Here is a 26,221-nt window from a genome sequence, read left to right on the forward strand (position 1 = left end):
AACCATGCAAAATTAGGGTTATAAAAATTGCGTCATCACGTCCGTTTTGGACGTAGCCACAGCGGGTTGATCAATATTGACCATAAAAGTGATGATTTCGCTCCAGACCGGTTGACCAAAACACATTTTGTAATATGTTTACAGAATAATAAAATATTTTTGACTAAAGAAATTCAAATTCTTTGAAATATAGCACGATCTAGTTGTATTATGTAATTCTGCTTTTTTTCACAATTAACAGGAACCGTAACGGCGTCACACGTCCTTTTGGATCGTAAAATTGATCAATATTGACCTTAAAACTGATTACTACGTGGTTCACAAAAACTGATGATTTGGCACCAATCCGGTTGCCCAAAACACGTTTCATTTTTGTTAATTAATGAAATATATTTCAATCATTTTATTCGATATTTACCGGGTTTTTTTGTCGCTTTGTTCTGTGTATTATACATAATTACGTTTTTCTACAATTAGGGATGGCGAAATGGTTTCAATGTCCAAAAAGGACATATTAACAGCAAAATTGATCAATATTGACCTTAAAACTGATGATTTGGCTTCAGGCCGGATGCCCAAAACACATTTCATTTTTATTGTTAATTAATGAAATATATTTCAATAAAGTAATTCATTATATTTTATATTTACGGTTTTTTTTCGCTTTGTTTTATGTGCAAAATACATAATTATGTTTTTCTACAATTAAGGATGGCTAAATGGGTTCGTTGTCCAAAAAGGACATACTAACAGAAAAATTGAACAATATTGACCTTAAAACTGATCACAAGGCGGTTCACAAAAACATGTTCCGCTATGATTAATAAAATATATTGATATAAAAATGCATATTCTTTGAAATATAAATATGTTAATATTTTTGTTCTTTTCGAATCTTTGTTCGTTTAGGACGTTGTCAAAGCAGATAGATTAATATTGACATAAAATTGATAATAATGGATCCAGGACGTCACATTTCATTATTATTGATGCTTAATCAGCAGTTTGGTCAATATTGACTAAAAAGTTGATGATTTAGCTCCAGGCCGGTGGGCCAAAATATTTTTTATTATTATCAAAACTTAATAAAATTATTTATTTGAATAAAGTAATATTTTATTTAAAATTTTGTTATTAGATTATATTACGTTTTTCAACAATTAAGGAATACTAGATGCTTCATTACGTCCGATTTGGACATTTACATAGCAAAATTGATCAATATTGTCTATATAACTTATGACTGTGGTTCACGGAGTTAACAAAAATATATTTTGTTATTAATAATTCTTAATAAAATATAATTACAAAAAAACTATTCTTTTAAATATACCTCGATATTTTTCATTCCTTTCTTATCTTTGTTCGTTTTAGCAGTAGTCACAGCAGATTGATCAATATTGACCATAAAAATGATGATTTCGCTCCAGGTGGGTTGGTCAAAACACATTTTATTATTATCAAAACAATAAAATATTGTTGACTAAGAAATTCAAATTCATTGAAATATAGCACGATTTAGTTTTATTATGTTATTATACTTTGTTGACAATTACAGTAACCGTAACGGCGTCACACGTCCGTTTTGGATCATAAAATAAAAATCAATATTGTCCTTAAAACTGATTACTACGCGGTTCACAAAAACATGTTTTGCTATGATTAATATTCAGTTACAGCAGATTGATCAATATTGACCATAAAAGTGATGACTTCGTTCCAGGCCGGTTGGCCAAAATATTTTTTATTATTATCAAAACTTAATAAAATATTTTTGACTAAAGAAATCCATATTCCTTGAATTATAGCACGATATAGGTTTATTATGTTCATTATCTTCGCTGTACTAATATAATTATGTTTTTTCCCAATCGCAATAACCGCAACGGCGTCGCACGTCAGTTTTTGACGTAGTCACCACAGCACATTGATTAATATTGACCATAAAACTTATAACGTTTTCAGGCAATTGTTAGCCAAAAATAATTTTTTATTGATACTTAATAAAATATATTTCAGTAAAGTAATTTATACTGTTTGAAATATACCACGTTAATTGTAATCCTCTTCGTCATTTTTGCTGTATTATTATAACTATGGTTTTTACACAATTGAGGATGGCTAAATGACCAAGTTCGTTTGGAACGAATTCGCAGCGGATTGATTAATTGATACTCAATAAAATATATTTGTTAAAAGTGTACACAGACTTTTTTAAATATGTTCATACAAAACATACTCTGTTTCAATGTTATTAAGTCACAGTTGATGTAAATAAAAGTCTTTAGCTGAAAAATGAAAATGAAGTTGTCTAAACATAATATTTTATTTTAAATATAGCTTTTTTATTTTTCGATTTTTAGAATTCATTTGTCCGAATTGTATATTACAAATACATCAGTGATTGACAGCACAATTGGAAAGGGCTTAGGTATAACAAAAGTGAAAGGAAGTCATAAACGGATAAGAGAACAAAAGAAAAAAGAAAGGAAAATGGTGAGTCGAAAAGAAAATATATAATAGGAATAAAAAGGAGATAGAGAGAGAAAGGACTGAAAAAAATGACACGTAGGAGAAAGAGAGAGAGAGAGAGAGAGCGAGAGAGAGAGAGAGAGAGAGAGAGAGAGAGAGAGAGAGAGACCAAGACAAAGGCATAAATGAGAAAGGAAAGACAATAAGAATGTATAAAGGATGAGTTTCTTCAAACATTCAAGCAAATTATTAATTCAACACTGCCAAACAATTTAAAGAAGTTGTTAGTGATTTTAAAAAAAGTATTGACTTGGTCTTCCATATTAAATTTGATTTAAGCAGTAAAACTAATAAAATACACATATATTTACAACAATTGAATCATTTATTTACGTTCAATTGGGAAAATAACAAAATATAATAGTATTACATAAGTTGAACTTCATATCTTGCAATTAATTGATTATGTTTATGGGTGTTTCGCTTTTATGTGTGTGTGTGATTTTGTATGTGTGTAGTTTTGTATGTGTTATGTTATGTTGCCTGCGTAGTATATTCAAATAAACAAAATTTTAACCCTCTTCAGCTTTTTGTTTGTAAACCAACCTCTAATAATAAATAAAACAGGCTTTTTGTTTATTAGGAGATTTGAATTTGAATTTTTCAAAAGCACAACTGGAAACGACCAGGGATCGATTGTCAACCCAAAAAATCGACCTCGTTCCCAACCAAATGGGAGAATACATTTAGATAGGTTTGTAAACATTCGGCCCTTTATGAATAATTACGTGTTTTTTAATTATATTTACAGAAATAAACAGAGTTAATATCTTTAATAGGCCGTAATGTTCATGTTGAGGAGGAGGTGAAGCACAACCAGCATGAGTGTCATCAAAGGGGCTTGAATTTTTTCCAATATAGGTGACTATTTCTTTTCTTCGATAAGTATCTCGGAATCAATTTAATTATACTGGTAAATGTAATTTTTCCCATTTTCATCCCAGTCGTTCAATTACACCCAAATTATTTATAGAACAGCGCTTTTTTTTTTGCGGTTTTGTCCAGTTGGTTTGTTAACATGTCATAGTTTTAAGTCTATTAAATAAAGGACTTATCTGTCGACGTTGAAACATAAAAAACCTCACAATTGTCTCTTTTATTTTCCAGATCAAAATTACTTCACTATCAGTTGTTTTTTCTAATCAAAAGCACACACTTTCTTGTAAAATCCAAGCTGTTGCCTGAAAAAAAACAACTAAATCATTAGCATGTTTGTTAAAATATAACTTTCCAACAATCATCAGTATACTAAGGTCTCAAGTTTACTTAAATCAACAGCTATGAGATACAAACCATAATCAGCATGTTGTTTGTTAAGTGTTAAAGTCTCAAATCGCACTTGAAACATAATTTCATACAATCATCTGTAAATGTTTGTATTATCTTCTGCCACAAAAATCTTCAAGTTGTTCTTGCCTGAAAAGGTATAAGTTTCATCAAACCTTCATCAGCATGTTGTTTGTTAAAGTATAACTTTCAAACAATCATCAGAATACTTGCTAAGGTCCGAAGTTGTACTTAAATTAAAAAAAAAAATACAAATCATCATCAGCACACTTTAAGAAACACAGATGTGTTAAGGTTTCTAACAAGTCTAAAGAATAAATGTTTTGTTATATTTAAGATTTGATTTGCATTGGTGTGTTAAGGAATAAAGTCATACTTGAATCAAAATTATTAGGTACGAACCATCATCAAAAGGTCTTATATCATTGTACTTACAACCTGTTAAGGATTTTGATCAAATCGTTCTTACCAAAAGAGATCATTATTCATCAGCATGGATTTTTTAAGTAAAAATCTTTGTTGTTCTTGCCCAAATAGTTATAATTTTATCATACCTTGATCAGCAAGTTGTTTGTTAAAGTATAACTTTCAAACAATCATCAAAATAATTGCTAAGGTCCAAGGTCGTACGTAAATCAAAAGGTACAAGTTACAAACCATCATCAGCACTAAAATTTAAAAAAAATTTTTTTTTTTAAGTGAAGGTTTTAAATATTTTAAATATAAATAATCTTAAAAGTAACAATATTGTATTTTTGCATATCAGAGGATATGATGGTTGGCTCAGGGATGCCTTCACCTGACAGTTCCAGTCAGCAATCACAGTCACAGGGTTCACAGTTGGGTGTCAACAACGCCGGTGATTACACCAGCGCCAACAGCAGTCATCCATGGTCGCAAGTTTCGTCGCAGAGGAGAGGAATGATAAGAGGCAACTACCCTCCACCAGTTCAGAGGAGGATGGACATGTACTACCCTCCACCGAGGTTTCCGATCAACCCGCAACAGTACTTTCAGATGAAGCAACGTCCACCATGGAGGATGCCACGACTCCCGAGATTCCCACCGAATGCCAACCATGAGAACTATATGAATTATCCACGATTCTGGAATTCAAATAACCAAGGGTCTACACAAGCCACTGCCACGCCTTCATCGACTGAAGAAGAAAATGTAAAAAAAATTGTTTATTGTTTGTGAATTTTATTTATTTATTTTTGCTTGTTTTTAGACTGAAGAGGCAGTTCCTAAGAAGAAAAGAAGATCAACCAATGGCACTTCAAGACCATGGGACAGAGAAGCAGCAGAAAAAGCGCTCGCTCTTGAAATGGAATGTCAGAAAAGCGCTGGCACAAATGCCATTGTCATTCGCTTCCCTGATCCGGAACTCTCTAAAGAAATTGTACAAAACTTTCACAGTTCAATTGAAAATGTGCATTTTCAAGCACCATGCGGTGCCAGGTATTTAAATTAATAATATAATTGATAAATTACTGACAGATAAATTTTTCGTGAGATTTCTCTGTATTGTCTGTGAGGTGATGAACCTGAAATTTGGTCGTTATGCTTTTACTCGCTGGGTTGGTCTATCGTACATGTTATTGCATTTTGCAATCTTCGGTTTCACTGTATCTGTATGATTTCTGTGAAGTCAAGTCTATTTGGTAGCTTATTATCATATGGGGCATTATTTTTGTTTTTCAGTGCCTTTGGTTGATTGAGTCTGAGTTTTTTTGATCTGACAGACCAACCTGGCGAGGACAAAATGATAGGTAACGACTGTGTAGCTACGAATGAAATAATCATAAATAAATATTTAAAGAGTTAATTTTATTGGTAATTTTGATTTTGTTCTTTCCTAGGTACTGTTTTGTGACATTAAAAGACGATGCAAATGTAGAAAAAGTTATGAAAGATATCAATAAAGTTAAATTTGGTGTCGGATATTTACAAGCGGAGAAAAAAGTACAGAAAGTTGAAGAGACAGTGGGCCCTGAGAATATCGATCCTTTTACGTATGTGTATTTATTATAAGCAGAAACATACAGTTTAAAACTAAACTTTTTCCTTGGTTTCCTTTAGATTATATGTTGGAAATTTGCCGACGAACATTAGCACATTGGAAGTGAAGGAAAAATTCCCGACAGCGACGAGAATCGATGTTGGTTATGCACAGAAAATGAAATACACAAGATATGCCTTTATACGTTATTCGACGGCAGAGGCTGCTTTCGAGGCTTATAAGACTTCTGTGAATTCGATCATAGCGTCGAGGTCAATCATCCTCCGGTTTAGAAGGCACAAGGCGCCAGTTGGGCCGCCGGGTCAGAAACCGAGCCCGAGTGTTCTAGAAGCAAAGGTACTAAACATACGACAAAATTTAACCTATTAAAAAAAAAATCATTTATTATTTTTCAGCCTGGTGAAAAATTAACAGTAGGTGCGAAATTAAAAGCGAAGAAAGAAAAAGCAAAGGCTGAAAAGGTGAAATTTCGAAGAAAAAAATCAAATTTGATCATTTTAAATAACCCTCATTTTTTTAACTCTTGAAAATTTTCTTGCAGCTTGCAAAAGAAAATGAACTTAAAAAACTTAAAAAATCCAAGAAAATAAAAACAGTGAGTAATGTTTTATTTTACTTATGTTTTACATTTTTTAAAACAATTTTTCTTTAAATTTGATAAAGGAGGATGCGTCATCGGACGAAGAGGAAGTAGAACTCGAAAAAGACGAATCGGAATTCGGCAGTGGCGAGGAGGATGACGACGACGACGATGATGATGATGACGATGATGATGACCCAGACGATGATGATGACGACGACGACGATGACCCTGATGATGACATGGTCCAATATGAAGACGATAATGTAGACGATGACGATGATGATGACGACCTGGACGATGACATCGAGGCGAATGTGAAAGTGGAAGATGACGACGATTATGCCAGTTACGGATACGTAAGTAATGAGTGTATATTTTAAATTTTACAAATTTTAACTTTTTTTTTTTTTTTTAGGCAGTGAATCTAGATCAGTTGACTGAAAACAAATAAAATTGATGAGGAAAAATCAAGCGTATTATTATTTTTATTTTTTTTCTAATGAGAATATCTGGTTTACTCAAGTCATTATTGATTCATATTGATATTTGTATGAATTGAAAGAAATCGTATCATTATTATTTTCACAATGGTTTTTAAATTCATAACTAAATTGATTTAATATCAATTTTTTTCTTCTTATTATTCAGAATTGAATGTTTAAGTAAAATTATGTAAATTTTAGCAGACTTTTTTTAATGAAAATCACAACAGGTGGACAAATAAAAATTGTTCTCCACTAAATTTCTCCTTATTGAACCCGACCAACAATCCAACTTTGTTTATATGTAAGTTTTTCTTTCTTTTTTTTTAATCTATCTTTGATATTCCATGACTCCAGCTCCATTGGTGTCTCTAAGATCCAAGTGGAATTGTTTATTGAAAAATGGCCAACTCCGACCTGAAATCTGATCAAGGAGTTCAACAATGAGTACAAGCCTTCGCATGCCCTCTGTTCAACATCAAGACTTGGTACAATTAACGGACATGAAAGAAATGAAAAAGACCGTCAGGAAATGACAAAAAAACAGCTTTGCCTAGAAAATATTAAGGAAATCTCTTTTAATACATGAAATGATAAAACAAAATCAATATTTTGGAATGACTTGTGTAAGGATCATGAACAAACTTATGATTTATTAATCCATACTTGTTTATTGACCATATTAATTATTCTTTCTAAGGTTTTGGTTGAGATGAAAAAATTATGATTTATTTTCAACAGTTTAGTTATGATCAACATTAAACATACATTAAAAATTGATTTAAATTCCTCTTGTTTGGATTGAGATATTAAATAAAACTTTTAATACATGAAATGATGAAACAGTCGACTTTTTGGAATGATTTGTGTAAGGACCATGAACGAACTTGTGATTTATTAATCCATACATGTTTAGGGGTCATAAATGACCATATTATCCCCATCTATATAATCCTGAAAAGATAATCAGGCTCTCCATTTTTTCCTATTGTTGGCCCTGTCAGCTCTTTTCACCTAAAAATGTCTATTCCCAACTTCCCTCCCCACCCCTTCAAAAGCCAATGTATATATACATAAAAACCAACATCTTACTGGCACTCTCAACATGACACACAAGAATGACACATCTGCACGGAAAACAAACTCTTTAAATGAGTACAAATACTTTGATTGAATCTAAAAAAATTTCTAGAATTGTATAAATTTTTTTTTAATCTAAAATTTTCTAGCATTGTATAAATTCATTTTTTTCACATCCTACATGTATTTGTAAAATTGAAACAGTGTCTATAAATCCCAGGCCCTGAAGAAGATCTCAATAAAGATTGAAACGTTGGCACGATAAAGAAAATGTTCTAAAACCTACATCACACCAGACCGCATCTCACAATCTTCGAATAATCAATGATCATATTAATTATTTCAATTAATTGTTCTTTCTTTCTAAGGTCTTGGTTGAGATGAAAAAATTATGATTTATTTTCAACAGTTTAGTCATGATTAACAATCAACACACATTACAAATCGAAAAATTGATTTAAATTCCTCTTGTTTGTATTGAAATATTAAAGAATCTCTTTTAATACATGAGATGATAAAACAGTCACCTTTTTGGAATGACTTGTGTAAGGACCATGAATGAACTTATGATTTATTAAGCCAAACATGTTTAGTGGTCATAAATGACTGTATTATTTATTTCAATTAATTATTTTTTTCTTTCTAAGGTCTTGGTTGAGATGAAAAAATTATTAACAATGATCAACATTAAAAATGAAAAAAATTAATTTAAATTCCTCTTGCTATTTAAAATTCTAACAAGACTATTTACTACTAGATGTCAGTTATAAATAATGAATTTTTTTGTGAAAGAACTTGCAGTTTATTAGTTACACATGGTTCTTTATGCAAATTATCTTGGTGAATAATTATAATAAAATAAATTATATATAAAAAGTGGACGAATCAACAGGTTGTATTTTTTATAGTTGTTTTTCTGAACATGATCAACTTTTCATGAGTTCGTACGTAGAAGTCATTTTGGCGCCTGGCGGTCATTGTTCCCAGGTGCGTATGCCTGGAATTCTCCCGCCTGTTGATCACTGTCAGTATGATTGAACCTACCTTATATTGATTATTTCATTTATCGCCAGCATTTTATTAATTTGTGACATCGTCGTACCAGAGTAAAACTCGGCTCAGGTTGTTTTTCTATTTGTTAGGAAATCAGTCAAAATTGAAAATATCCTCCGGAGTTTCATCATCGGGGGTTTTTACCGCCAAACCTCAACACCTGGCCCCGGTTCCCGCTTGCGGCCAAGCATAACTTGCCAGTGCGTCCGCCGTCCACCTCGTGCCGTTTCAGATTCCAGCTCCAGCTCCAGCCAGACCCGATTTCGACGAAATGTTTGAGGCACGACTTGTCCAGAGTTCCATCCTGAAGAAGGTTCTGGAGGCGATCAAGGACCTTCTGAACGAGGCGATGTTCGACTGTTCCGATTCCGGGATCCAACTCCAGGCCATGGACAATTCTCACGTCAGCCTCGTTTCTCTCAACCTGAGAAGCGATGGCTTCGACAAGTACAGATGCGATCGTAATCTTTCCATGGGCATCAACTTGGTCAGGTGCTGATTTCCTTCCGATTCCAACTCAATATATACTCTATATATATCTCAATATATACTCTTCCAACTCAATATATATATAAATTTTTTTGGAATTTTAACCAGATTTCTTAGTGGGAATCTCGAATGTTCTTCATATTTCAACCTGGCCGGTTAACCTGCAAAAACACAACTGATTCGTATTTAAACTTAGAAATTCAATCTTGTATAAAGCATGTTCATTAAGACCTTAAGCCTAGTATGCTCTGAGATTCTTTGAATCATGTTGCGGGGCAGAGTTGGGGCTGCGTAGATTCATTGTTGCGATGCAGCCCTGACTCTGCTCCACGACAAAGAACCCTGTCCAGACCAAGATTCAGTGCTTGCAAAAATGACGGAGGAACTAGCCCTCAGGAATTTCCCGTGCTCTTTTTTGCATTGCACCTCTTGGATCCAATTGGAGGTGCATTAAAAAACACCCAAAAAGATGGTGGGTTTGACAAATATTTCACGGCGGGAATCAGGGGAAAAATCTTTTGGACATGTTGAAATTAAATGATGGAACAGGGTTCAGAAATTTTTTGAGGATGTCTCCGACCGATTTTGAAACCATTTTAATGAATGTTGGCGGTCAAATTTCCAAGAAAGATACCAACTTTTGGGAATCTATCCCTCCGGCCAACAGATCAGCTGCCACTCTCCGGTTCCTAGCGAGTGGAAACTTGTATACAAGCCTCATGTACACCTTCTGGATATCAAAACAAACGGAATTGTCCTTTTAAAGTGAGTACTTTTTTCAATTTCGGCGATGGAAACACTGAAGTTTTGGGCTAAACTGTTCAATGTTTGGCTTTTCAATTCCCGATCTCTGTATTCCGTGAATGATACATCCCACAAACACCAATGGGAATGCATGTCTTCGATAAACTGTAATGTCAACTCGATACTCCACAACATAATTTTGTACAAGACTCAAAATCTTCAAGAAAACACTCACTGCAACGTAAACAAATGAAGCAAGAGTGCTTGTTCCGATACACATCCTCACTGGCAAATGTTGCGCAACATTGAGTCAAAGAATTCCACATCGGATGGGATTCAAAAGAGTCTGAAAATGCTAGCCCGCAACACACAGATTCATCGCAACAATGAGTTGGGGCAGCCCAGACTCCGGAGATTCAAAGAGTCGACTCAAAGAATCCCAGTGCGTACTAGGCCTTAAGCAATGAATACAGACTTCATTGGAACTTAATTTCGAACTGGGTTGTCCCACATGTACTCATAAGATGGATTGATAGATCTTGTCAGTCTTGTAGGCAATCTGAGTATATGGATCTGTTCGATACAATATCGAAGTATATCAAAGCAGTCTTCAGTCGTGTATTTGGGGCCGTTGGACCTGTAGCCTGGTTGTTTTAATTTTGGCCGCATAACCAAGCTGCTGGTATGAGGTATGTTCGCAGCAACACATTTTGTTGTATGCGGGTCTGCTTTCTGCAATGAATACTCAGATTAAATTATATAGGAGCCAGCCTCTTCATCTGTGACCAGTATTGGTCTATTGTGCATCTCCATTTTTTTAATAGAGCTCCTCATTAAGCTTAAGGCTTTTTACCAAGCCCCAAAGTTTTTTCAAGGGCTCTCATATTATCCTTCAGGCCCTGGCTTTTCCTCTCCCTGGAATAGCAATTTTAGTCTACATAGGCCTTCGCACCAACAGAGCTATTTCTTCTTATTCTTGGAAATATCTTCATAGGCTTGTTTCTGCCACTCCAAGTCTATACAGATGCCTCCAAAGTCTGCAGTGTCCAGTAGCAGTCCATATATTTCTGCAATGGTCCTTTGATACTTTTTCACATGCCTCTGTCCCGTGTTACATTCTCATTGAACGGAGAAATTATTATTAATCCATTGTCTAATGGAACATGTTTTTGGCAGTTTGGTAAGCCACAAGGTAAAATAGATGTCCTCGTTGAACTTTATTGGCCTCTTCATTGCTCCTCTGCTTTGTGTGCCATGGCACCCAGACAAGGGTAATTTTGTTATTTCCCCCAATGTCTGACAGGGCTCTAATGCAGTCCCAAACTACTGGACTTTACTGTCGACGTGGCAATTGCCTTTGTTGCCCTCTGGCTGTCCCAGTAGATAGCTATTCTTCTATTGACAATCCTCAGCCTTTTTATCTCCCTGGTACAGTGTTCAATAACCACAGTTTCCGCTTGGAAGATGGTAGTGTATTGTCCAAAGCTTCTATGAATTCTAGTCCTTGGTTTATTCTATATTAGGTTTTGGGGCCATCTGTAAACCAGATATGGTCGATATTAACTGGGACCCTTTCTCGTAGTCTGCTCTACAGGGTATTTTTAAATTTTTTTTGTCAAACCTGAATTTAGGGGTCAAGACATCTTCAGGCATCCCCTAAGTTCTGTCTAGCTGAAGCTAAGATTTAGTTGTTTCTTGTTGTTAGGCTATTGGAGCCTGTCCCTGCATTAGCCAATGAATTGTGGCTCTGGCCTCTTCCTGGATAAAGTTGGGTAGAGGAGGTAGATTCAGAAGGACTTCAGGGCAGTAATGAGGATCTGGAACACCCTTATGAATACCTAGGCTCACAATAAACTGAGATTTCCTCTTGAGACGATATTATTAAGCGTTCTGAGTCAAGTGGTTATGTACGATGCAACATCTAAGTTACCAACCCCAAAGTTGCCTTCTATTTCAGATATTACAAGCATTAAACTTAACTTGTACTCATTTTGACCTGCCTATTCGCAAATGATTTTACATGCAGGACAAAAATGATGAACAACAAGCATGTTCTCTTTACTGTGCCTTTTAACCGTGTTGATTTTGTCTAAGATAGCCTTACCAACAGATAGATCAGTTATGCCACTCAACATAGTATGATGTATTGCAGCTCTTTTTTCTGCAATGAATACCTAGGCTCAGATTGAACTTCGATTTCCTCTTGATATATTAAGTGATTTGAGATCTGTACTCCTGTATCATGCCATATTGTCAATTATCGACGCCAAGGTTGTCTTGTATTTGAGATCTTGGTGGTGCTGAATCTGTAACTTCTTGTTTTCTGTCATTTTGGCCTGCCTATCCACAAATGTTTTAAATTTTATAGTTACAGATATGACCAGCAGCATCTTTTAACTGAATTGAACAGGTCAAAGCTTACACTAATGAATCGGTTGACAGTAAGGCTGATCAGCTTTGATCGTTGAACCTTATAGAAGTGTTGTAGGTTGTGTGATATATGATCTGGTTGCTGCCTTGATGGACTAGTCTTGGCAGTATGAGAAAGGCATGTGTTCTGCAGCATCTATATTTACTGAGATGTCGATTCCTTGGGTTACTTCACATTTTTCAAATCTTATAGTTATAGTCTTTTCTGGAGATATTACAAGGTGCATTTAGCACCATTTCAATCTTGAGCTTTATTGTCTATTTATAATTAGGTTTCTCTGGTCAATGCCAAAACTAAATAATAAAAATCACATATTTTTTCTTTTTTTTGTTCACAGCATGGCCAAAATCATGAAGTGCGCAGGGAACGATGACATCCTGACGATCAAAGCTCAGGACAATGCTGATACGGTCATGTTCATGTTTGAATCTCAGAACCAAGAGAAAGTATCAGATTATGAAATGAAACTGATCCTTCTGGACCAAGAACATCTTGGAATTCCTGTAAGAATTTTTTTTTTTTTTTTAAGTAAAGAAATATTCTTAACAGTATAATTTCTAGGAGACAGATTATTCCTGCATTATAAAAATGCCGTCAGGCGAATTCGCCAGGATATGCAAGGACTTGAGTATGTTCGGCGAGTCAATTGTCATATCTTGTTCAAAAGAGGGTGTCAAATTCTCAGCGACTGGTGATGTCGGATCAGGTCTCTATCGCCAAATTTTGTGATAAAATACAGATAGTTTGTTTTTTAATAATTGATTTTTATATTTCAGCAAATGTGAAACTGGCCCAATCTTCAAATGTGGACAAAGAAGAGGAAGCAGTCACCATTGAAATGCAAGAGCCGGTGACTCTAACATTCGCATGCAGATATTTGAATTCGTTCACAAAAGCTACCCCGCTGTCGCAACAAGTATGCCCTTATTTTATTTTTTCCTTTTTCATTGTATTTTCTCCTACAAAAAAATATTTTTTAAATTTTAGGTTCAACTTTCTATGTCAGCTGATGTACCGCTTGTAGTCGAATACAAAATCGGAGACATCGGTCAAATAAGATACTACCTCGCTCCCAAAATTGACGAGGAAGAAGATAACTAAACTTTTTAAACAAATTAATATTAACACAAACATAAACAAAATCACTACAAATACATACACAAAATGTAAATATGTTCACAATTTTTGTTTTCAAATGTTTTCTTCCCTTAGTTAAAATTGTATATAATGATAATGCGATTGAATCTTGAATTTGAACAGAATATTTTTGGCCACCTGTTTTTTTTATTAATACAATGCGTTGAATTCTTTTAGTTGGTTGTTTTAATATCACTCCCCATATATTACCAACCATGATTTCACTATAATCATCTCTTTTACCCTACCATAAGAGTCTACCTTCCGACCTTAATAATCTTATGAGGTTTCCAGTGGTCTGCATGGTGATGTACCAATTTGATCCTTACTGATAATCATGGTCATGTCAGACCAATTCGGTGAGGATAACCAAGTCGCATCGATTTTAGAAAATGCTGATAACCAACCTTAATTTTTTACTACTATTGTTGACCTACTTGGTTTAACTTCCTAGCTACTCCCATTACTTCATTAAAAATTAAATGCCTTCTTAACTACTAATTTTTTTACCTATTTACCTAATTCTTAAAATAGTAGTAAGTTACCTACCAAGTTTATCTTATCTATCTTCCAACCTACGTAATAATTTTAACTACCAGTCTACTACCAACTACCTACTATTATTCACTACAAATTATCTACCTTCCAACCTACCTAATAATTTTAACTACCAGTCACTACCAACTACCTACCAGGTTTACGTTCCTAACCAGCCTCCCTTTTCCCACAAATTATCACTACCCTTCCATTTTTAAAACTCGAACAGCCTACCTATTTTCATTACAAAATATCTACCTCCCTACAAACTAATGTTGATGAACCTAATCTATTAAATTCTTTTCAATTAATTAAGGTTTTGGTTGAGATTTAAAAAAAAATTTGAATCTAATAATTTAACTGACTACTATTTTCATTACAAAATATCTACCTCCCTACAAACTAATGTTGATGAACCTAATCTATTAAATTCTTTTCAATTAATTAAGGTTTTGGTTGAGATTTAAAAAAAAATTTGAATCTAATAATTTAACTGACTACTATTTTCATTACAAAATATCTACCTCCCTACAAACTAATGTTGATGAACCTAATCTAATAAATTCTTTTCAATTAATTAAGGTTTTGGTTGAGATTTAAAAAAAAAAATTGAATCTAATAATTTAACTGACTACTTAACCTTCCAGGTTTACCTTCCTAACTTTTATCTTTTTACTAGTAATTATATACATGCTAACATTGATCAATCTATAATTTAACTACTAGTCAACTACTTAGCAGCTTTTCGTTCCTATTTGTCATTTTCACTAGAGATTATCTACTTCCAACCTCCTAAGTAGTTGATAAATCTACCAAGTCCACTACCAACAACATACTAGGTTTACCTAATTAGTCTCCATTTTCACGACAAATTCTCTACCACCCAACCTACTAGCTTGTTGATCAAACCTACCTAATAATTTTACTACTAATATCTACCTTCAAGGCCTAACTTCCTAATTCTTCTCCATTTTCATTAGAAATTATCTACCTTTCAATCTATTATAGGATGTTTTAATTATCATCATAAAATAATTCCATTATATAGTCATGCTTATTGTTCAATTACTCGTGTGTCCCAGTTGAGTGGTTCTAAACACTTTACAATGTTTGACAAAAATTTTTTCAATTAAAATTGCCAGGTTCGAACCCAGAACCACTAGCATGGGAAGTACAAGTCGGACGCCTTAATCATTTGGGCACTGTGGTCATCATAAACTATCTAACAACCTATCCTAATTATCTATTACTTTCTCTGTAAACTATCACCCCTTATTTTCCTCCTACTCTAGCCATTATCCATTCAATTTCTTACTCTTTCTCCAAACTATATACCAATTAACTATATTCATTTTAAAAAAATTCTCTTCACTCTGAAGTCAACCAAACTAAATCAGGGTGGTGGATAAACTAAGCAAAGCTTTATAAGAATAATAATTTAATTTTCAACAACGCTATTTACGTGGTTGACACCGTTTTCAACAGTGTTCAATTGGTAACATTGATTTTGTACTATTACAATTTTTTTTAACTTCACGTATTATTAATTTTATCTCTTTTTATCCCACTGTTGCCAGTATTCCTGGGTTTGCATTTCTGAAAGACGAGATACAGTCCTGTCAAAGGCAAAGAGCTCTTCATTGCCGGTGAATATATTCGAGCTAGCATTTTCCTGAAATGTTTAAAATAAGCATTACAATGTTAAACCTTGGTGGAAAATAACATTACATACAGAACCAGCCGTAATGTTGAGATCGTCCATGAGTGCTCTGTGCTCGTCCAACGTAACGCCATCCGCCTCCTTTAGGAAAAGCTGTTTATGCGAAACATCTGATGAAATCACAACTCTTACCTTAGAAAAATGTAAATGCACGTTTAAATAATTGATTAAAACAGTTTTTTAAATTAAAAATATACGAACTCTGTTATCATAAAGCGTATCGATCAAAGTGATAAATCTTCTAGTCTCAGATTTAAGCTTCAGACTTAACTGAGGAATATCTTTAATAAGGATTGTGTGAAAAGCTTGGGAAAGCTGCAGATAATCACTCGCTCCAAGGGGCTAGATTAGAATTAATACAACACACTGATAACTTTTTAAAAACTTTTTTTCCTATAACTTTTATTTATTTAAAAATACCCACTCTTGCGCAAAGTTCGTCAAAACTAGAAAACATAATCTGTCCGCAAGTTTTGTCAAAACTGACATTCCTTCCCATTATTGTCAACGTTCTCGGCCGGATTATATCATTTTCCATCGAGCATAGCAATTTGAATATTTTATTCATTTCCTCGTCTGCGTCGACTTCAGATTTTCTGAGAAATATATATTTTTTTTTTTTTTTTTTTTTTTTTTTTTTTTAAAGGACTGAATTTCCTTGAAGAAACTCACATAAAATACACTTTATCTTGCCCTTGTGCAGACTGCGTCCTATAGTCAATCCCAGACTCCAATGATACTATTTTACAGTGGTCTTTAAGTACTTGTATAAATGGGACAAAGTTTGAACGTTGAAGGCCGTTTTTATAAAGATCGTCAGGGTGTCTGTTGCTCGTCGCAATGACAACAACACCGTAATCGAACAATTCGGTAAAAAGCCTTTTCAAAATCATTGCATCTGCTATATCTGTTACCTACAAATGTTTTTATGCTTTATCATTTAAAAAAAAAAAAAAAAAAAAATTAACCTGAAATTCGTCGAAACAGATGAGCCAACATTGTTCACTGATGTCTTGAGCGATGGGTTTAATTACATCGAAAGGTTTTGGTTTTGTGCTAGTTAAGTCTCGAACTATTGTTTTTTTCAGTTCATGGATCCTCGAATGGACGTCAACCATGAAAGAATTGAAATGAACCCTTTTCTTCTTTTCTGTCTAAACCATAGCCGATAATAACTTCTTTTTTTTCTATAATTAATTTGATTTAATATACCTGACAGCAATTGTAAAACAGATCCATTAGCATGGTTTTTCCTCCTCCAACAGCACCATACAGGTAAATCCCATTCGGCGTTTTAACAGACTGTTTTTTTCCTATAAGTTTACTGAAAAAGCTGGCCTTTGGCGGCTCGTAAGTTTCAATCTGTTCAAAAACCTTTTGGAGCTCACCTACGACCATCTTCTGGTGTCTGTCCTCTTTCAGCTCGCCAGCTTGTATGTGGAGTTCGAGCGCTTCGATCGGCCCGCTCTCGAACGTCGGCAGGGCGTTGAGCTTCTGCAAAAGGCACGCGTGGACATACAACTGCCGTCTCTGGGCCAAAACCGAGCAACTCTGTTTATACACCAGTTGTAATACTGATCCAATTAAGTAAGACATCCTGAACAAAAAACAAAACAAAAAAAAACGAAAGAAATTTTGTTGGTATAAGGAAAAGCAGAGATCATATTTAATATGATACTACAAAGTCGCACTACTCTCTCACAAGAAAATCAAATAAAGAATCATTATTTGAAAGGAATGATCAAGGAAGTCCTGACAGGGCCCAATTGTTTCTTAGAGTTAGACTATCAAAGAAATTTTACAAGGGAATATAATGTGAGAAGAATTAACTAATGCAGGACACCGACAATCAAAAAATTCCCTTGCATATTTAAAAGAAATAATGGGGAAAGAAAGAAATTGATAATTTCAACAGGTTTATTGACTTTGCACTGGAGGATTAAACAGACATATTAAAAATATTGTCATACGCAGGATGTGTAGATTGTGCAAAGATCCTAACAAAATTACTAAAAGACTGAAGTTAGAAAATTGCTGCGCTGTTCAGGTCTGGGCAGCTGATCCTTCGCCCAGCCTACTCTCGCCTCTTGTACACACACTTTCGCCCTGTTTCCACCCAGTAGACGTTTATTTTAATTTCCTGAAAATAAAACAACTCCTGAATCAAGGAGCATTGCATTTGCAGGGTCCGATCGCAACCTTCCATAAGGCCGTATTAGGAATATGCTGATATATAACTCAGTATTCCCAAGAACTGCATAGGTTGTGGAAACTGTAAATCACGAGAAATGTCCTGGTCTGATAAAAATTCCTAAGTAAATCCTAAGTCCTACTACCACATACAGCCTGGGCATCTTTCCAATGGCTCTTGGTGAGGGGTGATAACGACTCCTCGTCTGCAGTGAATGGAATGTTGCTGTGTCACTGCTGGATACCCTGAGGTCAAAATGGATGGACCCCTCCCGGAAAAGCCCAGACCTGAAGAATATACACTGGAATTCTTGAAAAAGCTTTGGAATCTGGTAAAAACTCGAAGAGGAGCTCTAGACAACAATGGAGATGCACAGTAGAATACTGATCACGGTGAGCAGATCATGGAGACCAACTTCTCTAATCTAATTTAGCTCGGTTATTCGCTGAGCAACAATTCAGTGTTTGCCTTGCTAATTGTTAGTTTTCTTGTCCGTTTCAAAGTGCACAAATATTCATGAAGTAGCCAAACTCAAAGTATCCACACATTCAGGAATCAATGTAATCAATTGTAATCATCAATCAACTCGGCTATATGTTTTTCCATAATAAACGATTCCTAAGTAGTATATATATAAATTAAATAACATCATAGTGTTATTTCTGTTAGTTAGGAATGGATTGGCCCAGGATAACAGTCTTGGAGATCCTCGATCTGTACCAAGCTGAAACAATACTTTGGAACATTTCTCTTACAAATCAAAAAAATCAAAACGAGGTTTTCGACACATGGAAAATAAGATGAGGCAATTGTACTCCTATGATCGAGTTTGTAGCCACTACACAAAACAGTAACCACAGCTACAGAAATGACAATTTCACTGTTATCCATCAGGATTGGTAGTAAGTTAAGGAGTCACATAGCAATTAGCAAATACGTATTCGCTGTTTCCGCTGGTTGTACAAACCTCGCATGTGTGTAAAACATAGGCATGCTTTTTGGCGAATGCCAAGACGAGCATTTTGAGACTTGGCAAATGTTCAGCAGCATTGGCAAGTATGGAACCATGTTTACCCTGGAGATGATTGAAAAAGGAAGGCAGATGGGGAAAAATGACAGCTGCTGAAAGTTCTATGGACCAGAATACACTTCATAAATTATTACAAAGATTATATATTAGGCAGGGTGGACGACCAAGACCTGAGGGGTTAAAGGCCTAGGTAGATTCGTACCCCATCCCTAAAAGACCCAGGACTTGGTCGGCTCACCTGTCCTGCATAAATCTCTTGGACTTGTTCACAAATCCCAAGATTTTGGACCATTTAATCTCGAGGAGTGATTTGTGATGTCCGCTCCTTCAAAGATTTCAAATCTAGACCTAGCGTACCTATCACACTCTGCAAGGTAGTGCCTTGCCGTTTCTTCTTTTATTTTTCAAAAGCGGCAAAAGGGTATCTGGTAGAATACCCATTACGGAGAGGTGTCTTCTCAGTGGGCAGTGGCCCAAGATTATTGACCATGTAATATACTTGCACTAGACACAGGCAAAGATCATGAGAGAAAAATAGGTAATTTCAGAATGTTTAGGAGGAAGGAAGAAGAAAGTGAGAAATTTAACAGGGAACGATGTCGACAAATCCAATGAACACAGTACAAATCTAAACCAAATTATTGCCCTTGTAGCTAAATAACTTAACAAATTAAGTCCTTTTTAAGGATACATTATCCTTCTGGATTCAAAGTTTTAAACAAGTCTGAACAACCCAAGCCAAAGAAATGTCTTTAAATGCAAAAATAACAAATAATTTTTGGAACAAAACGAACCTTTGACTCAGTTTTTCAGGAATAATCATTATGTAACATTTTACAAGCACAATTAACAGATAACGTAACTATTAGCTTTTTATGTATAAAAAAAAAGAATTTATTTAAATATTTTTTTGTATAAATAAGCAAAAGAAATTATACTTTATTATAAAAAGAAAATGATGCAAAAATCAAAGAGAAATAAACATTGCATAACTTTAAAAAACTGGTTTGTAATTTTGTATGACTCACCTCATAAATATTATTATAATCACAGATGACTTTTCCCCTTTTTTTCCTATATAAAAAAATAAATAAAATAAAGAAGGACGAAAACGTACTATTTACATATTTGAACTTATACGGAGGGGATGTTAATTATTAATAATCTTTGGTGCAAGGACTGGTGAAAAAGGGGAAAAGTGAAGGTAACCCATGGTTTAAGTCTACTATATAAGTATTGACCCCACACGTTGGCCTACATACTACATAGTGCAACTAGCACACTAGCAGGGACGTCATGCTTATGATACTACTGATATCTGTTAACAACTAGATGAAAAATTATTTATCTTATCTGAAATAGTTGAACTTCCAAGTTCTGTTTATCTTCCTAAACTAATCTACTCAAAAATGAATAGATTAGAATAAAATTGCTAATTTTGTAGTTATTTTCCCTAGCATTTTATTTTATTTTTATTATAAATTGCATTAAAATTTATTAGAAATTGACGTTTTTTACTGATATCTGTTAACAACTAGATGAGAAACTATTTTCTTATCTGAAATAGTTGAAATTCCAAGTTATCTACCTAAACTAAACTGCTCAAAAATGAATAGGGATATTGCCAATTTTGTAGTATTTATATTCCCTAGAATTTGTTTTATTTCTATTATAAATTGCATTACAATTTATTAGAAATTGTCATTTTTTACTGATATCTGTTAACAACTGGATGAGAAACTATTTATCTTATCTGAAATGGTTGAACTTCCAAGTTCCGTTTCTCTCCCTATCCATCCCCAAACTAAACTTCTCAAAAATGAATAGGGATATTGCCAATTTTGTAGTATTTATTTTCCCTAGCATTTTATTTTGTTTTATTAGTTGTTGCATTCAAATTTATTGGAAATTGTCTTTTTTTTTTTTACTAAAGGAAAATTTAATTAAAGTATTTTGACAAATAACAAAATCGGTATATAATTTTGTTTATTGAAGAAAATACTTTTTTTGAAACAATTAATAGCCATGTATGATGTCCTCTTTTGGCTAAAACCCCTGTGCACCTGTTAGTCATACTGTTAATAAGGTCACTAATTTCATAAGAAATTGTGCTCCACAGATGTTGCGACGAAAAAAAGAAAAAAAAAGCTATTTGTAAGTAAGTATATTAGGTTTGAATGCTGGGACGCTGGATTCAAACCTGGGACATTTACAATGTGTCAACACCTACACCATTTCGGCCATCAATGCACCCTTTCCGACATACATTTAATGAAAATGGATTGATTATAAAAAAAAGTGTTTATATATGCTAATAATTTTGTAAAGATTTCATTATGAATGTAAATAAAAGTAAAAATTACAACCAGTAGAGTTTCAATGAGAGTTGTGCGTGCAAGATTTCTTTTTTTTTTGTTCAGAAATTTTTGAGGCTGCCGGAGCTTGCGGGGTAATAAACTGCAATGACCAAAATTGCAATTTAAAAAAAACAAAAAAAAAACAGATAAGGATGAGCTCATGCTGAGACTGTTGCTAGTCTGACTCCATTATTATTAGCCATACAAGCCTATGGGAAATGTTTAAATTATGGAATAAAAATTCTAATTTAAGAGAATTCTAATTGAAAAAATTAAATAAATAAATAAATTTTAAAAAATTTTTGTAGGTAATTTAAAATTTTTTTTGCATACTTTTGGCCTTCCAAATGAAGAATTTTAAAAGGATAAATTAAACCTTGGATGGCAATAAGATAAATTAGTTTACGAGTGAATGTTGGAGTCAGAGCTTTATAGCACTCAGAAGCCGTTAAAACGCCCTTAAAAACTAATAATAATAATAAATACAACCAGTAGAAAAAGGTTTATTTCATTTAATTAAAAATGAAAAAAAAATAATAGTGTCAGTTAAAAAAAAATCTGTAAATATTAAGTAAAATAAAATATACATTAAATAGAATAAAAAAAGCAATAAAATTGAAATATTTACAATTATTAATCATAAATGTGTGAAAAATAGTCCTGATATATTCCAATATAGGTTAGCTTTTCTTGCGGGGTCATTTCTGCAATCAGGGCGTCGTCAACGTCAGTGATCGGCACTGATTTGTCACCAACATGAACAACCGGTATCAAATCATCATCGTCAGAATCTACTATTTCAACTGGAAAAAAAAAAAATTATTTTGTTTATTGTAAATAAAGAACTTTTTTTGAAAAAATAATTACTGTCAGCAGGAGCAATCGAGTCAGCTTTAGACTGTTCGTCATCGCTTGAGTCTGAGTTATCTGGCATGGCGGCTTTCACCGCTGCGGCTGTCATCGCACCGTCACCTTTTTTCTCGTGTGCCAACAGAACTGACATAATGTCATCGCTGTTTTTAGGGTTTGAGACTGCCTTTTCAACTTCTGCACTTGCTCCAACAAGCGCTTCAGTCTAAAATGATAAAAATTATAAGAAGTTTAAAAAAAAATATATATATAATTAGTTTAAGCAAGTTTAAAAATATAAAAAATATTACCTGTGGATCATCTTGGGTGACGACTGTGCTTTCAACCATCCAAATGGGCTGTTCTTTCCTTGCATTTCCGCTTCCCTGTACTTCTGATTCTCCAATTGTGACATCAACCCTTGTCTCTTCGACGACGAACCCCTGGCTCCTTGTCGCTTCTCCTGACCACATACCTCCTTGTGTTTTTTTCGTGTCTAATCTGATAGAATTTTTTTTTTAATTAACAAAAACTTCAAAATATTCTACTATGCTTGATACCCACCCTCGTATTGTGTTTATATCGACAGGCTCAGGTTCCAGAACCTCAGGTGCTAATCGGATTCCTTCAACTTGCCTGAGAATGTCGTACAAAGGTTCGAGCTGAGAGTTGAACCTGGCGAGTTGCATTCTCGAATCCTTCTTCGGGAGAGCACTCAAATCTTCTTCTACTATCTCTCGGCAGAATGTACATCGGAATTCGCCAGTTATTACATCAAACAACTGATCAGCCTTGTAACGTAACAAATTTATTTTTGTTAATTTTTTTCTTTTGGGGTATGAAGGTGAAGAGCTTGCAGTTGGTCGATCATTTTGGTCTGGATATCCTTGCCGGTTTAGAAGGTTAGACACTTTATGGCTTTTCACTATGTACAGTGAGTGGCTTATCAGGGTTATAAGCATGGTGAGGCATTGAAGACTGTAAAAAGCTGTATGATAGACCATAAGAGCAAAGATATAAAACCAGAATGATTGGAAACAACCAAGCTACAAATTTATTAAAATAAAATTATTCCTATCATACAAAAGGGCTTAATGTCTAACTATTCAATTTGAACTCAGAACTGTGTGACAAATATGAGTCAGATTCCCTAACTAGTCAGCCACGAACGTTCCAAAATCTGCTTTTTCTTTTTACTGTTTGTCATCAACCTTATTACCACCTTTTATACAGTCTGATCATTATGTTTATGCTTTTCAACAACTATCGCTGAAGATGCAATACAAAACAAGTTTCAAAGAAAATTGCAGCATCTATAGCCATATTTGCAGCACTGGATTTCCACTTTAAAGTGTTAGTTTTTATTTTAGTGTCTAGGCAAACTCCTAAATAAACAAACAGCCCTCCAATAAATTTCCATTTTTCTGACTTTCTTCTCCTTGCCTCCATTTTGAGAAAAACACTTTTCAATTTACCCAAATTGACTTCTAACCCGCATTTTGAACAAAACTTTTCTATGGTGTTAATGTTTCTCTGGAGGCCACAGGGGTGATCAACGACTATAGCTAAGTCGTCTGCATACATGAGGATCTTTACTTTGACCCCACATTCCAATCGCCCGGACAAATCATTGATAAACAATGAAAAAAGCGAAGGGCTTAAAGGGCAGCCTTGCCTAAGCCCATTTGTGACTGGAAAGCCTGCCATATCATCTTTCACCCACATTGCAGATGCAGCACCATCATACAAAGCACAAAGAGAATTTACGCCTTTCTTTGTATTCCCAAAGCAAGTAATTACTGCGTTAAAAAATGTTTATATGATAATAAAGAAACAAAAAATAACAGGAATAGGAAATATAGATGAAAATGATCAAAATAAATTAGAAAGATTTGAGGTTATTGTAAAAATTTATAACATATACAGGTTTTTTTTTGTTCTTCCCAGAAAAAAAGCTGAAAGCTAATAATGCTTTATGTAAAAACATGATAAGAAACAAAAATTAATCAAAGTAGATATGGATAAATAGATTATATTCAAAATGACTTTCTAACCTGGGAATTTTCATCATGGCAGACAAGCCTTCAATAACTTATGATCGAAACTGTTAAGGCAACTGTTATAGTCTTAACATTCTTTTCTTCCTTCTTTCATACAATTAAAAATTTAAACAATTTTATAATTACACTTTGATCAGTTTTACCTCAAGGTCTGTGAAAGTTTTGGAACATTTAGGGCATTTGAAACTCGCTCTACTTGTCGCATCCCTTTCTTCTGTCTCCATCCTCTTTCGCATCAGATCCAATTTGTATTTAACAACATTAACGAAAGTCTGAAACAGAGAGCATGGTGAAATTGTCGAAAGGTTCAAGAACAACATCATACCTTGTAGTTGATGAAGTAGTAGTTGACTTTCTGTGCCTTGCCATCTTCACCGGTCTCCATGCGAAGGCGGACCTGGATGAATTTGTCGTTCTTCAATGTTGCTATCCTCGCTCTGAGCATCTTTTTCTCGAATTTGAGCAGTTCGCAGATGTCGTCCTCTTTCATGCACGGGTTCCTGACGAGCATGTCAATGATGAGGGTGTCCTCGATGGAGTAGAAGCCTCGGACGACGAGTCGAGCCAGCTGCTTCAAGCTGCTGGGCACTTCTGTGACCAGGGGCGTGTCTTCGCCCATAATCGGATGAAGATGCGGATCGAGCCGCCTTTTCAAGATTCAGACTCTGGAGAGTGTCGCCGGCTTCAAAACAAAAACCTTGCAGAAACCTGGCTGTGAAGACTGTCAGGCAATTTCACCAGAGAGAGCTGGTTACATTTCAAACTTTTATGACAAGCACGACCTTTTTTTTTAAGTTTTATATATTGGATCGAAGGAAAAGAGTGAATTTATAAAACTAAATTTATAAAACATGTTGAAAATTCCTGATTCAGAAAAGATATAATCTATTTTCCCATTATTTGCACGGTTCTTAATTAATTTTTCGTTCATAATTATCATATATTAGTTTATTTTTACATAATTTCTAGGAAGAACAAGAAAAAGCCTGTATAAGTTTTTACAACAAACATAAATCTTTTTGATTTACTTTGATTGTTCTTTTGGGTATGTTTGCTTATTTCTGATATGGTTTTTGTTACTCATTGTTTATTATCATATTTTTAAACATAAATTATCATAAGCTTTCGACTTTCTTCAAGGAAGAACAAGTCAGACAGGATATCTTTACCTAATATCTGCAGTTTTTGATACTTAATTATTATATTTTTGATCATTTTTACACAAACTATTATTAACTTTCGATCTTTCATCAAGAAGAAACAAAAAAGCCTATATGTGTCAGAAAGTCAGACAGGATACATTTACCTAATGTCTGCAGGGTTTTTGATTCTTAATTATCATATTTTTGATCATTTTTACATAAACTATCATAAGCTTTTGGCTTTTATTCACAGAAGAACAAAATAATAATAATAATAATAAACTAGTAATGCCTGTATATGTTGTAAATGTTCACAACAAATACAGCTCTTTCTTGTTGAGTTTGACTGTCCTTTTGATTCTACTTTGTTTGATTTTGCTATTCCTCTGTTTTTTTTTAATTTTTAATATTTATTATTACATATATTTTTGAAATATTTGTATAAAATCATCAAATTAATTCTTAAATTTTGTATTCTTATAGGGAGAGATTTT

At 34.0% G+C, this 26,221-nt stretch overlaps 4 protein-coding genes across 6 annotated transcripts; 2 read left to right on the forward strand and 2 right to left on the reverse strand.

The window, feature by feature from the left end:
- The first annotated feature begins 3,139 nt into the window (after positions 1-3,139).
- Positions 3,140-6,886, forward strand: LOC106667655 (nucleosome assembly protein 1;4-like). Its single transcript, XM_014395734.2, has 10 exons — positions 3,140-3,226; positions 3,312-3,393; positions 4,586-4,992; positions 5,051-5,280; positions 5,682-5,834; positions 5,902-6,178; positions 6,238-6,303; positions 6,384-6,437; positions 6,506-6,781; positions 6,841-6,886. The coding sequence occupies exons 3-10, from the start codon at positions 4,591-4,593 to the stop codon at positions 6,874-6,876; spliced, it is 1,494 nt and encodes a 497-aa protein (XP_014251220.1). The 5' UTR covers positions 3,140-3,226; positions 3,312-3,393; positions 4,586-4,590; the 3' UTR covers positions 6,877-6,886.
- Positions 6,887-9,113: 2,227 nt separating this feature from the next.
- On the forward strand, positions 9,114-14,017 carry LOC106667644 (proliferating cell nuclear antigen). The gene is made up of 5 exons (XM_014395720.2): positions 9,114-9,532; positions 13,042-13,207; positions 13,266-13,410; positions 13,481-13,620; positions 13,692-14,017. Exons 1-5 carry the CDS (start codon positions 9,312-9,314, stop codon positions 13,803-13,805), a joined length of 786 nt encoding a protein of 261 aa, XP_014251206.1. The 5' UTR covers positions 9,114-9,311; the 3' UTR covers positions 13,806-14,017.
- Positions 14,018-15,799: 1,782 nt separating this feature from the next.
- Positions 15,800-20,617, reverse strand: LOC106667604 (putative ATPase N2B). 3 transcript variants are annotated; one of them, XM_024227983.1, is made up of 9 exons: positions 20,114-20,157; positions 17,491-17,695; positions 17,311-17,436; positions 17,067-17,252; positions 16,771-17,012; positions 16,523-16,694; positions 16,300-16,440; positions 16,111-16,230; positions 15,928-16,050 (listed from the first exon to the last, which is right to left on the reverse strand). In XM_024227983.1, exons 1-9 carry the CDS (start codon positions 20,140-20,142, stop codon positions 15,928-15,930), a joined length of 1,344 nt encoding a protein of 447 aa, XP_024083751.1. In that variant the 5' UTR covers positions 20,143-20,157. The 3 variants fall into 3 exon arrangements, with proteins under 3 accessions (XP_024083750.1, XP_024083751.1, XP_014251142.1); XM_024227982.1 differs by having other exon boundaries at positions 15,800-16,050; positions 17,311-17,695; XM_014395656.2 differs by lacking the exon at positions 20,114-20,157 and adding an exon at positions 20,348-20,617 and having other exon boundaries at positions 17,311-17,695.
- Positions 20,618-22,265: 1,648 nt separating this feature from the next.
- Positions 22,266-25,305, reverse strand: LOC106667605 (general transcription factor IIE subunit 1). Its single transcript, XM_014395657.2, has 6 exons — positions 24,911-25,305; positions 24,729-24,857; positions 23,090-23,316; positions 22,837-23,026; positions 22,544-22,751; positions 22,266-22,479 (listed from the first exon to the last, which is right to left on the reverse strand). Exons 1-6 carry the CDS (start codon positions 25,202-25,204, stop codon positions 22,310-22,312), a joined length of 1,218 nt encoding a protein of 405 aa, XP_014251143.1. The 5' UTR covers positions 25,205-25,305; the 3' UTR covers positions 22,266-22,309.
- Between the last annotated feature and the right edge of the window lie 916 nt (positions 25,306-26,221).

Source organism: Cimex lectularius, unplaced genomic scaffold, assembly GCF_000648675.2.
Source record: "Cimex lectularius strain Harlan isolate CLEC.00 unplaced genomic scaffold, Clec_2.1 scaffold74, whole genome shotgun sequence".
NCBI classification, from domain to species: Eukaryota; Metazoa; Arthropoda; class Insecta; order Hemiptera; family Cimicidae; genus Cimex; species Cimex lectularius.

What these genes read in the sequence shown, in the direction of transcription:
- LOC106667604 (XM_024227982.1), bottom strand. Translation starts at nt 20,142, where the DNA reads ATGATTATTCCTGAAAAACTGAGTCAAAG. An exon ending in ATACGCTTTATGATAACAGA is followed by an intron (nt 16,231 to 16,299) that starts GTTCGTATATTT and finishes CATTTTTCTAAG; the next exon opens with GTAAGAGTTGTGATTTCATC. An exon ending in TCAACATTACGGCTGGTTCT is followed by an intron (nt 16,051 to 16,110) that starts GTATGTAATGTT and finishes TAAACATTTCAG; the next exon opens with GAAAATGCTAGCTCGAATAT.
- LOC106667644 (XM_014395720.2), top strand. Translation starts at nt 9,312, where the DNA reads ATGTTTGAGGCACGACTTGTCCAGAGTTCCATCCTGAAGAAGGTTCTG. An exon ending in AAGAACATCTTGGAATTCCT is followed by an intron (nt 13,208 to 13,265) that starts GTAAGAATTTTT and finishes TATAATTTCTAG; the next exon opens with GAGACAGATTATTCCTGCAT. An exon ending in CTACCCCGCTGTCGCAACAA is followed by an intron (nt 13,621 to 13,691) that starts GTATGCCCTTAT and finishes TTTAAATTTTAG; the next exon opens with GTTCAACTTTCTATGTCAGC.
- LOC106667655 (XM_014395734.2), top strand. Translation starts at nt 4,591, where the DNA reads ATGATGGTTGGCTCAGGGATGCCTTCACCTGACAGTTCCAGTCAGCAA. An exon ending in CATCGACTGAAGAAGAAAAT is followed by an intron (nt 4,993 to 5,050) that starts GTAAAAAAAATT and finishes GCTTGTTTTTAG; the next exon opens with ACTGAAGAGGCAGTTCCTAA. An exon ending in CAAGCACCATGCGGTGCCAG is followed by an intron (nt 5,281 to 5,681) that starts GTATTTAAATTA and finishes GTTCTTTCCTAG; the next exon opens with GTACTGTTTTGTGACATTAA.
- LOC106667605 (XM_014395657.2), bottom strand. Translation starts at nt 25,204, where the DNA reads ATGGGCGAAGACACGCCCCTGGTCACAGAAGTGCCCAGCAGCTTGAAG. An exon ending in ACTACTTCATCAACTACAAG is followed by an intron (nt 24,858 to 24,910) that starts GTATGATGTTGT and finishes TCTCTGTTTCAG; the next exon opens with ACTTTCGTTAATGTTGTTAA. An exon ending in CTCGATTGCTCCTGCTGACA is followed by an intron (nt 22,480 to 22,543) that starts GTAATTATTTTT and finishes TTTTTTTTCCAG; the next exon opens with TTGAAATAGTAGATTCTGAC.